The 12,697-nt window shown below is 41.7% G+C and overlaps 1 protein-coding gene across 7 annotated transcripts in view; it reads left to right on the forward strand.

Moving 5' to 3' along the window:
* Window positions 1-12,697, forward strand: part of LOC133342866 (protein furry homolog-like) — a 138,631-nt gene that overhangs the window by 38,881 nt on the left and 87,053 nt on the right. For 6 of the 7 annotated variants that reach the window (XR_009755191.1, XM_061552215.1, XM_061552216.1 and 3 more), the window contains exons 8-11: window positions 636-728; window positions 3,896-3,994; window positions 5,259-5,360; window positions 12,221-12,265. Coding sequence is in view for 6 of the 7 variants with exons in the window: in XM_061552215.1 (XP_061408199.1) it covers window positions 636-728; window positions 3,896-3,994; window positions 5,259-5,360; window positions 12,221-12,265 (339 nt within the window). In the remaining variant the exon portion in view is untranslated. The remainder of the gene's footprint in view (window positions 1-635; window positions 729-3,895; window positions 3,995-5,258; window positions 5,361-12,220; window positions 12,266-12,697) is intronic. The other variant, XM_061552218.1, reaches the window with a different exon arrangement.

The raw sequence follows: 12,697 nt of genomic DNA on the forward strand, positions 1-12,697 counted from the left end.
CTTGGCAATTCGATGTCAATTTCTGAACGTGCTTTCTTGTGGGATTTGGTCCGTTAGGCTTACCTGGCCCTGCCCTAGATTGATTTGGCTTAAATGAGCACCTGGTGCGCTGTGCATTCAGCATCCGTGTACTGTGCAGACAAAATGATCCAGGAATGTGTGTTTCTGCCACCCCACCCCCTTGTTTGTCCTGCTGACCTTAATTGGTGCTGGCTAATAGCACTTGCCTCACATTGCTTAAACAGGGGATGTTTATCCGTGTGTATACATGTGTATATGCAGAAGTGTGCCAAATACTTCCTGGAAGTCAAGGATAAGGACATCAAGCACAGGAGTGTAGTGATTGGTTAGCGTGCCATGCTACGAACCCAGCCACCCGAGTTCGATTCCCGCTCACGGTCAACACCAGTGACAATTATCTGAACCGATCCTGGGCCTAGGTCGACTCGGCCTCAAATGAGTACCTGGTGCTGTGTGGAAACATTGCCACTTAGGGAGACAAAGGCGGACGGGCGTGGTGCTGGCCAACCACCCCCTCGTGTGCCGTGCCAGCTTTTATTGGTGCTCACTAACAGCGCTTGCCCCAACTGTCTGTTAAGGCTCTATGGGGGGTGTTTTTGTCTTTGTATATGCAGGAGTGTGCCAAATACTTCCTGGAAGTCAAGGATAAGGACATCAAGCACGCCCTGGCTGGCCTCTTTGTGGAAATTCTAATTCCCGTTGCAGCAGTAAGTCACATTACAAACGCTCAATTGCACGTATGTGTCTGCAAGCCGATGTTTAATGGTAAAACAAGAAACCACGTGATGCAACATGGCATAAAACTACATTTATTGGAAATAATACTGTAACGTATAGTATACTTATTTTTAATAACAAAAATGTTGTTGATCGCACATTATTTAAATATAGTCTCACTCATTGCATGCAATGTCATACTTTTTAAAATTCTAATTCAGTAACAGAGCACATAACAAATGGTTCAGTGTCTTTTGCATTAATGAGTTTTTGGGTCAAACAAGACTATCAAACCGAACTATCTTTCCAATGGCTGCATATTTGACAGAAACGAATAGAATTCGGCTCATTGCATTTTAGCCATTTTCCATCATCTGCACAGCTGTGAATTGCAGTGGTACTTTCACTGTTGATGAATGTTCCGGTGTCTCGTTCACAACCATTCCCTATCATTCTTCTTGCCAATCTGTGGACCTTGCTGTGAACCGCATGGTTACGCATAGGGACCTAGGACTTGCCATTACATTGGGCTGATAAATTAAGCTATTTCTGGTTTGCCTGGCTGTGTTAAGAGACACAGATGTCACCACGTCCCCCCCTGTGTTGTGTTCCTGCACATGGGAAAATGATGTTGGTGTCTTCCGGTTCAAAAATGTTGCTGTTCTCACGGAGCTTAAAATGGTGTGTGAATACGTCCTGAGCCAGTGTTGCATGGAAATTCCACATTTCTATGCCATATGTTGGGGAGTAACCAGTTACTCATTACGTATTACTCTTATCAGATATTGTGATCCAATAGCTTGACATTGTTTTCATTTTTCTTGGTTCTTTCGGTAAAGTCACGTAGAAGGGAAATAATAAAATAAAAGAAATAAAACTATATTTTGTATTATTTTATTATTTCCCTTCTACGTGACTTTACCGAAAGAACCAAAGAGTATAGATTCCTGCAGTCACAAAAGCTTCAAATCAAGATTGTATTACTTTTCAAGACTAAGTGTTGTGAGCACACCTTGGTGTGTTACTAAATACGTTTTACTGACCGTGTAGACACTGATGATGATGGGGCTGAGGTTGGATGACCTGAGTCAGGATTTGAATTCAGGTCCTCTTGACTGGAAGCCTGCTGCTCTACTACCTCAACTATATCCCAGCTGAACCTTTTGATTAAAATAACAATGATTTTATTCTCAGCTGTCACTTCGTGTGCATTTGTGCTGATCTGCAGTTGAACATTATATTTATTGCTGTAATCTGTAGGCTACAGAACTGCCTGAGGTAATCATATATATATAAAGCAAAGGAAGGTATTAAGCATACTTTCAAATTGGATTATATCCCTGGTCAAAAGAACATGAGGCAGTGTTGATCTCCATCATGACCCTAAGTCAGTGGTATAAATGGCACATTCCTGTGAAAGGGTCCAATTATGGAAATGTACCACCTCTGTTGACTTCCTGCAAAATGGTACTTATTTTATACACCCTAGGGGAATAGATGGATGAGTCAAAGCCTAGCCCTGGGATTTCCACTGTCAACCTGCCATTTGCAAGGCACCACCCAGCCGGTTGAAAACTCTTGCATTACAATGAGTTCAATTCAGTATGCTAAATAGCAAGTCATCATCACAGCAATTTGGAGATCTGTTGATATAGGCTATGCATATGACCACGCACACTTTAACACTAATTTAGATTCTTTCTGTAGTTGCTGATAGCTCAGAAATTAATCAGTGTGGCTTGACAATTTTGTGGCGTTTTGTGAGATATAAAAGCACTAGGATTTAGTCGAAGGTGCTGAATTTAAAAATGCTATAAATGTGCAGTAGAGCATGCCTTACCAGTAATGGCTTTCATGTAGCTCTAGGGGGAGCACAGAAATAGTGGCGTCCATGTACTGAAGGGAGGTGAAGGGAAGATTACAGTGGGATGAGAATAGCCTGGAAGGAATTAAATTAAAGTGTGCACATTTATCGCAATAACGGGCCAGGCTGGCACACAATTCATTATCGCAAGGGTATGGAGCAATAACCTAATTTTAATTAAATATTGCAATATTTTGTTATGTTAATGTTACTGCTTATATTTGCCATCACCTTTTCTAATGCGAAGTTTATAGTAACATACAATATCTTTTTTTTATTTCTCATTTTAAAGCTTTTCTTTAAATATTTAAGCTACGAATCTAAAAAACAAGCCACATTTTTATTGCTTTTCTACCTATTTTACTGCTCGTTGTGTATTCAGAAATGTATTTTGTCATATCCACATTTAACACTTGACAATAAGCCAAGGGTCAATGTATTTCTGCATGCAAATATATATCAAGACGGCACTTCCAATGGCAGCCCTAGGTATTCATGGAATTTCCACAGTCCTGTGGCAGAGACCAGTATATTTGTTGCAGTGTTAAACACTCATTTTCAGAGGTGGGCCACTTTCGCTAGTACGACTTTAGTGTGAGGGCCACCACACATTTGAAACCATTGGGGTTGGACAGCATGATGGGGTGTTTTCACATTTGTGTATTGCCAGGGGCTGCACATCAGGGGTATTGCAATGAAGAACACTAATTCATAGGGTGGCCACTGGTGAATTCCTGCAAGTGGTACTCATTTTGTAAACCCTGGAAGGATGATAGCCCGGGTTGAGTGCTGCTTCGATGACTGTGCCACCCAGTGGGATGCTATGTAGCTCGCCGTTTGCCTTCACGGGGGATCCACGAGATTCTAATTGCCCAGTCACCGAGAGTGGAGAATACCTCTGCTATACATTGACATCTCTCTCGACTTCGTCAGCCTCAACGATACGAATGTACATGGTGATCCATTGATAGATATCGCACGGATTTCCAACAACCCTCTTAGATGTCACTGACCTCCGCTTGCACATCATTGGGGCAAATCACGCTGGCTATGTTGTGCAAAGTGTATCAGCAGAGAGTTAAACCACTTAGTTCATGTTTTGAGACTGATTGGAGACATATAGAGGCTTTGAATTCAAATGTTGCTTTCTCCAATATCTCCCCATTATTTTAGTCGGGGGGTATCCATAAACGGAACGGCCAGTTACCCGCATGTTCCATTACAGAGCTGTGTGTGGGTGCCGTATATAATTAATGTTGCGTTTTGTTTCGTGTGTTTTTCTTTTGTTTCCAGACGGTTAAAAATGAAGTGAACGTCCCGTGCCTGCGCACCTTTGTGGAACTACTCTACCAGACCACCTTTGAGTTGTCATCTCGCAGAAAACACTCCCTGGTGAGGCGCGCATCTCTTCGGGCGCCACGGTGGCTCGGAGATGTTAACTACCTTGCCTGGTATACAGGAGGCATGGGTTCGATCCCGACCCTGACGCATGCTGTTATATTTGGAGTTTGCGTCTCTCTCTCTCTCGCTATTTCTCTCCCCGTGGTCACATAGATTTTTATCAGGGTCCTCCGGTTTTTCTCTCCACACTTAGAATCAACATGCGTTTAGAGTTTTTGGCTACTATAAATGTCTACTTGATAAACCACTTCCTTGAGCTATCGTTTGTGGCGAAGGTCGCTTGTGAAAAATATCTATGTAGCTTAGTTGGCCTTACCTAGGAAAAAATCAATGTGTTTAGTTTCATGGTAGTTTTTCTTTGCATGCTTCTCCAGTTATCTCTGCAGTCATCTTATCATGCATTCCCACTGCTCTCTTCAATAAAGAAGTCATCGTGGTCAATGCCTTCGGTTCTTCAAAGCAGTGCCATTGCTTCTTACCTTTTGCCAGATTTTGCAATCATTGTGGATTAGACACTCGACCTCACAGTCTGCCTTTAAAGTAGCCCCCAAACCTCCCCTTCTGTGTGGACCAGAGGTCACTTGCATGTATTTCAGCAGTAGCTCTGCGATATCCACTTACGTGAGCAATTCTCTAACACGAAGGGATATGCAATGGTCTACGAGAGATCCGAATGGATACTGCATCTCATGACTTGATTCTGATAGCACAATCGGAATAAGATTTTGTGAAAATTAATGTTAAAATTTTTTTATGTCAAAGTCCTATCTTGTGGCTTGAAAACCACAGTGCTTCTGCTCTGTACCATTCCCAATAACATAAATACAGTATCCATGATTAGAGGAAAATAAGTTCCCGATTTTAATTCACAAAAGTTTTAAAATAAATAATTTTCATCTCATTTCACTTTCATGGTTTTTGTCAAAATGGTTACATTATATCTGCCTTTTTCAAATGAAGGGGCTATTGATGCCATGGTGCATTGCATTATGTAAAATGTATGGTCGTTGCAGTGCATTAAAGTGAGAAATCAATGAGTTGAGATTTAGAAATTAACATTTTTTGCTGCATTAGTATTAATCGCAAAACTTATTTTAAATTGGAATTAACCAAACATGCTTATGCAGAATCCTAGTCTGAAATATTTTCGACATTCGTGGAGAATTTATTAGCTAAAAAAATATTATGATGATTTACTTTGTTATTTCATGACGGTTTGAGATGGAAAATCACCACCTTGGAATGTTGTTCGCAGGCACTCTTCCCGTTGACCACGTGTCTACTCTGCGTCAGTCAGAAGCAGTTTTTTCTTAACAACTGGCACATCTTTCTCAACAACTGTCTATCCCACCTCAAGGTGAGCAGTGCGAAATACGCAACATGGAAAATGCATCTCCGCCAAGTTAACTGGACCCTTTGGTACATCGCGAGGAGCAAATGAGCCGTGTTTTGGGACGTGTTTAAAAAGATTTGCGTTGAAGAATGCAAGCGTTGAAAATATAGTTAACTGTAGTCGTCATAATTGTTACAGCTTGTACTCATTAAAGTGTAATATCTTCACCACCAATGCAAACAAGCATAATTTTACAATGACACACACTGCGTGTGACACTGTTATAACGTTAAATGTGGAAAACAAATAAATTGTTTGTAAATACATTCTACAACAAGGGAGGACTGTCTAATTCTAGCCTTGTTTTAGTGGCCACTAACTTTGAGATTCTGAGTTTTTGGCTTCAGGCATCAGGCAGTCGTTATGTTATTTTTCTTGGATTTGGCTGTATCCATCCTAGAGACTAAAAGAAGGTATTAGATAATGTCTAGTACTATTGCCTCCACATTTTAAGAGCGTTTTGTATAGAGTGCAATCGTTAAGGGAAGCACATTGCATTTGGGGATATCCTGCAGAGCCTAATTACAGGACCATTCCTTGCCAGTGAATTTCCATCTGGGAAGCAGTTATGAAGATGGAATATAGATGTTCACTATAATTTCTGCCAGTCACGCAATTGGCAAAAAAACTTTGATATTCTGAAAATGCAGTTTACCTTGCACCCATGTGCTAATCTTCTATTCCAAGTAAATTACCTATGATTCAATCATTCTGGCAAGACAACCCTTAACACTTATCTACAAACTCTTTGGTTCTTTCGGTAAAGTCACGTAGGCATAAAATAAAACAAATCACGACGTTTCGGGCGAAACACAAGCATCCGTCATCAGGTGGGAAAGCATGGTCTGCTGCTGAGCCAGACTGTTTTATGACCTTACTCAAGAGAGATTTTAAAAAACCCACAACAAATGTGGTTCCACGATCTTAACAACTTTGTGGTCAGGTGTCTCCACCATGATAAATTGCGTTTGCTAGTTAAGAACTGGAATTGCAAGGGTGCGTGGCAGTTGTTTTGGAGAATGGAGTATGATACAATGCCCCCACTAGTTGGTTGTCCTTCCCCCCCACACCTCCCATTAGTACGGTTGGCTACGTACTGTGTGAAATAAGTTCACCATATATAGATAGGCTGTGCAACAGGACGTCTAGAGACTGGTGTTGTCTCCCATAATTGTATATTATGACCAGAGGGCAGGAGGTCACTGGCCGTAAGATGTGACTGATGAGGGGCCGTGCCAGAGGTACATTTATAGCGATCCGTAATTTATTATTTCGCTTCCCTGGTGCATGAGCGCGTGAAGGTTCAAGGGCTTCAATTAAAAAGAGATGCACGTGTCAATCGTTGAGAGTACATTGGAGCCTGAGGCCCGAATCTCAAGGGCTGCCCTTTCTCACTCGTGCATTGGTCTCTTGCTCCTCTTTTGCAGAGTTCCCAGCAGTGGGCTGCAGATTAGCACATTGATTTTGAAGCACATGTCTAGAAATTATAGCTCACTTGTTTATTGCTGATGTCAGTGCAGAGAGTATGGTGAGGAGCAGTTGAAGAATGTACTCTTCAACTGGCACAGATTAGTGAGCGGTTTGCTATTGGTCAAACTCTCAGTGTCTTCTCTGTTAGTGGGGCTTAAATAGTATTCATAATATAGGTTTTTGGGTCAGATCGCGTTATTTATAAATGTGTCGTAACCCTCCACCACCCGACACGGCCAAACAGTAAAAAATGTCACGTTTTTCAAAGGACGAAATAATTCACTTCTTTCGCCCACCGGTGTGTTGAAGAGAGAATCAACAGCATTTAAAAATTTGAGTATGACGTTTCGCTGGTAATTGCAATCAGCTTCATCGGGCAAGAATGGTGAAGCTCTCCTGTTGCTCCCGGTCTTAAATAGTAGTTGAAATTCGACATTCCAGTGGCAGGAGCTAAGCTATCCAGAGGACAACCACTGTTCTTTTCTCAGGATACTCTAATGAATTCATCTGGATGAAAGATAGGCTGCATAGTCCTTGGGGATGTTATCTTGCCAAGTGCTCTCACTAAAATCCCACCTGGCTGGATTCACTCTGAGAAATCAAGAGATATCAGACACTGGCCCCTCTGAAGCCAAATCGTTTATTTCCAGTGGTTTTGGCCATGAGACTTAACAAGCCCACCCTTTAAAATACTCAAGTTGTCCACTTGGCTAAAATTACCTCTAGAGATAATTAGGAGGCGTTCGACATCAACAGATAAATCTTGGGGTTCTATGAGGACAAACATTTAGCGAAGCAGCCTCACTCTCTTGCCCTTCCCAACTGTGCTGACAATGGGAAATTTCTTAATTGCTGATTATTGACCAGCAGCCCCCACCCGCTTGGCACGCCCGGCACTTCACTTGTAAATTGCTTTTACACAAAGTACTCCAGCATTAGAATAAAATTCGGGTGCCGCAGAAACATTTTCTGTTTGGCCATTGCGCTCTGTGGTTTAAAAGTATTTCGCTTGCAATCAGGTCACAATTCCAGTCCCCTGTCTGGGTTAACTCGGCCCCGCACTCCGCCTTTGTGTCAATGAAATGAAGTTGACGGTGGTTACCCCATCGAAATGCTTGCCCTCCTGTCCCAGGATGTGGTAAAACTAAACTAAACAATTTTTTATTTTACCAGGTAAGGCCCACTGAGCTGTATAGCTCCGTTTTATAAGCGACCTGACCACAACTGATAACTCAAACAAGTGGCTTATCATGCGGACATTTATAGCAGCCAAATACTATAAATGCATGTTTCTAAATGTGGAGGGGAAAATCGGAGAACACGGAGAACAATCCACGCGACCACAGGGAGAACATGCAAACTCCAAATATACAGGCGTCAGGGTTGCGATTGAACCCACGATTTTTTGTATCCCAGGCAAGAGAGTTAACATCTCGCCACCATGGCAAGAGCAACTGCTGGCTCAGGCTTACTGGTGGAGAGTGTCACTTCTCCAGTGCTTATTTGACACTTTAAACTTGATGTTAAAAAATTTTATAATAAGTAAGCAGAATTTAGATTGACAATCGGGAATGGTGATGTTCAGCAGTGACAAGCACACAAAGATCCTAGAAACTTGGCAGTGCAGGTGACGAGAATGACATTGCGCTACATTTTTCTTGCACACTTTTCCCTGTCCACTTGGCCTATTGCTGGGGTGAGACCTAAGGGTGAGCAATTGCGGACGAAGCATTTGCGTTCACGTCACGCGCGGCAGGTGGCACATGGATGAACTAACGTGGCACGTTCCTAGCGTTGCAATGTCATTAAGGATAGGAGGTGAAAAACATTGGGGAGGGTTTTCACGCATCTGTTAGAGCTTTTCCACATTAACATCATGCTAATCCCTCACATTAACACAGCCACTTCCGTGCCCTCGTTTAGGAGGTCGCTCTTCTATCTTACAGTTACATGCTAATTTCTCACAATAACATCACTAGCCCCGGCCACTTATTTATAACCCTTGAGCTACATCCATTTCAAACATTTTAAAACAGTCTGCCACAGCAGCAGACCATGCTTTCCCACCTGATGACGGACGCTTGTGTTGCGCCCGAAACGTCGTGATTTATTTTGTTTTATATCTACGTGACTTTACCGAAAGAATCAAAGAGTATGGATTCCTGCAGTCACGAAAGCCTCAAATCAAGATTTGGCATATTTAGACTTCAAAATAGGGTGGCTTCCTCGGTTTAGAATATCTACCCGTGGGGCACTGTGGTTAGATCCTGCAGTTCACAAATGGAAGGATGATGCACGTTTGAGTTCAGCCAATGGTTGATTCGGCATTTTTTTTCTCTCTCCAGGTGTGGTAACATGTGTTGCAGTGTGAGGGTAATCAACATTGTTTGGTGTATGGACGTCTGATTTCCATCACTGGCATCTGACTGTTAACATGAGATTAGTACCACTCTGTACTTGCTTTTAAGCGATAAGCCACCTTTGTAATTATATTGTTTTACAATCACGCTTTCCTGGTGTAATGGTTAGCACACCGGACTTGCTATCCAGAGATGATCAGTTTGATCCTTCAACATGGCATTGAAGACAATGGGCACGTTTCTTGGATACCCCCTCCCACCACCTCTGTCCAACCAGCAGTATAAATGGGTTCACCACAGTGAAGTCGATCAGCAAATCGTGTGTGGTGGGGTAAAGTGTGGGTACTCCCACCTTTAGCAAAACAATTTGACCAGCCTGGAAGAGTAGGCCAAATATTCTCCAACAGTGACTTCCTCGAGTTCCCTCTACTGGAGACCCTTCTGCCATCGGTTGTTTGAGCAAGCAATTGCAGGGCTGCACCTTTACCTGGTACAATCATGCTCGTGGTTACTGTCCTCCCGCTCAAACATGGGGACACTGATGTGTGCAGTCCGTCTTGTGTGAGCATTATACATTCTTCATAAATGTGACAGTAATCAGTCACTCCATTGGAGAGCGACTTGTGTATCATCAGATTCTTAACCCAGAACTGCATGTGCAGAAAACACACTGCACCCCGAGCGAATTGCACGCTTTCACTAATGTGATTTCTATAATCAGCGTCACCTTGTTCTTTCCGGATGATGGGTTCCTATGCAGTGACTTGGGCGAGTGGACGTGATCCAGTTGAGCAGGTTTAATGTGACGTCTCTTTTATGAAGGAGGCCTGGCCTGGGAATAGTAAACATAGCGTGTTGTTTAAATATCTGGTAATAGCCCGTTTTAATAGAATATATATTTGGAAAGTATTCGCTGGACAGATGATCATAAAATATGAAAACAGTTTCCATGGGATTGCAAAATTGATACTGCATCAAATTATTGTCTATCCAGTGAATTTTGTTTTTAATAAATTGGTGGCTGTAAGTTTCTACAGTGGGTGATCATAGTGGCTCTTAATCAATCCTAGGATTGCTTTTTTTCTCGCGGGCACTGGAGGGAGGGGGAGGCCTTTGCCCTGAGTTTACAAGCACACGCGTGTGCGCATCACGTGCCTCTTTGACCTTGGCACTGCAATGTAAAGTGACCAGTTTTACACACGTGACGTGCAATCACCATTGGCATTGTTCCTGCACGTAGCTTGCTCAACCGTAGCTATTTGCCCCTGCTACATTTGCAATGTTTTGGTTACCTCATAGCAATGCATTTTTGTCACTGATTACCTTCGTTGAGGGTTTTATTTATTTACCTGTTAGCTGTTGATTCTTTGGCAGGGTGGCCCCTGTTTAGTTTTCCACAACTTGCAATTGTAAGGTTTTAGAGTTGTTGGTCAGACATCGGTACAAGTGAAAAATACTTTTGGAGGAATTCAACAGTGGTCACTCTCTGGATAGACTGGTCTCCACACAATAGCAATGTGGAAGTTTTCATCCTGAATCAGGCCTGCCAACAGGGATGGTGGCCACTTCATTGTGCCTCTGTGTTATTTATTTGCTTTGGTATTAAGTGCTGTAATTTATTATGATTAAATGTGTTCTAGTTTCTGTCAAGGTAATTCCTGTCAGAACAGCCTCCACTAGAATGGTGCTCAAGAGTGGTTATCTAAAGGATATTTTGGCCTCCTCTTACACACAGGCCACGCATTTTGGAAGCAAAGGAAGTACCCTCACTTTACTCCACCACACGCGACCAGCCGATCGATTTTTATCAATTAGTGTTGAGGTTGATTTGAATACTGCACTAAGTTACCCTTTGAGAATTTTTATAGATGTCGTGAATTACCTCATAAATATACGCTTTGTGGAAAGCTATTCGTAAATTTAATTACAATAGAACTCCAGCCACATTCCAGCAAATTGTATGCAGGTTTGGTGGTTCATTATAAGAATCTTGTTTGTGAGACATCCATCTCTAGGGTTAGTGGTATGTCTGTAAATAACAGTACAACAAGTAGGCTGATGATCTATCTGGGTGGAATGTAATTGTTCGTGCATCATACTCTTGTTTTCCTCCTATCTGATACCAGCAAGTAATTATTAATCAGACTGATTCGTTTTTAAAAGCAACCCTTTAAACACTGACATCCCATGACATCAAAGTAATCAAAAGTAAATGTCCACTCTCAAAACTGTTTAAAATTAAAGATGAATGCATAGCTTGCATCAGCATTTTGACTTTGCATTTGAAGGGAAAAAGGTGGTCAACATACTAACACCATGGGGGTGTGTGGGAATGGAGTTTGGAAATGTCTGCTTTACAGAATGCCTTTTCCAGCAATTGTTAACATTGTTGTCTCAAAGTGTACACTCGCGTATTATGCAATGTTATTTATATCCCGGCTGGGTAAAAATGTGGAGAAGGCTCTCAACTCACAATCGGAAATTTTTGGCAGTTGAAATCCCAGCCTAGGGGCCTGGTCAACCTGTAATCCCACTAAGTTTGATAAACTAGGTCAGCAATGGTTGCCCTTTGGGAAGACTGCCCCTCCACCTCTCCGCCATAGGACGAACATTTGGGTAGAGAGACACTTTGATATATTTTCTTACTTTATATAATTTATATTTGGCCGTATTTATTTTCTTAAAACGTTTATTTTCAGTTAACTCCTGTAATCTTCAAACTATTTGCTGAATACCATTTCGGAATTGCTTAATGTCAACACTTGCTGAGCAAACGGTTTTCTTTAGGTGTGAAACACATTAACCTGGTTTTGCTTTGCTTGAGTATTTTTGTCCGCTTTTAAAATGTGTTTTTTTTTTGCTTTTGCATTAATGAAATGCCGTGTTTGCCATTTTTTGTTTTGGTTGTGCTTAATACGCATGCTTTATGTTTGTTTTTCTTTATGCCTCCCACGTTTGTTATTTTACTTTTGGCCATGCCTCGCTTAAATATAGATGCCATCCACCAGCACGCTCAGAAAGCCAATCGATTCACTGCAGGTAAGTTTGAAAATAAAACCATCTAATTTTATATAAATAACAGTCGTTGACTTTTTGCAAACTCAACATTTTGAAAACAGTGCATTCAACCTAATCAAAGGCAATATTGGTGAACATTTGCTTTTAGGAGTTATTTAAAGAACATGGTAAATTACTACGGACATACCTATATCAGTAATAAAATAATATTATCGTCAATAATCCTTTGAGGGCCAATGTATTACAGGAGCACGTGTTTAAGCAGGCAAACACGGAACTGGTTTCTACTTGCCAAATTTTATCAGCAACAACCGTACCTGGTGAACAAATGCGAGATGGGTGGCCAAATCCTGTAGGCTGGACCCATCCACATATGATCTGTGATCTGTCTTTGCAAAAGAGTAAAAAAAAACAGATATTGTACCCATGTAAATGTGAAATTTCGTGTTTGGT

The sequence above is a fragment of the Lethenteron reissneri genome, chromosome 16 (genome assembly GCF_015708825.2).
Source record: "Lethenteron reissneri isolate LAM-NWPU_2019-01 chromosome 16, ASM1570882v1, whole genome shotgun sequence".
In the NCBI taxonomy this organism is placed as follows: Eukaryota; Metazoa; Chordata; class Hyperoartia; order Petromyzontiformes; family Petromyzontidae; genus Lethenteron; species Lethenteron reissneri.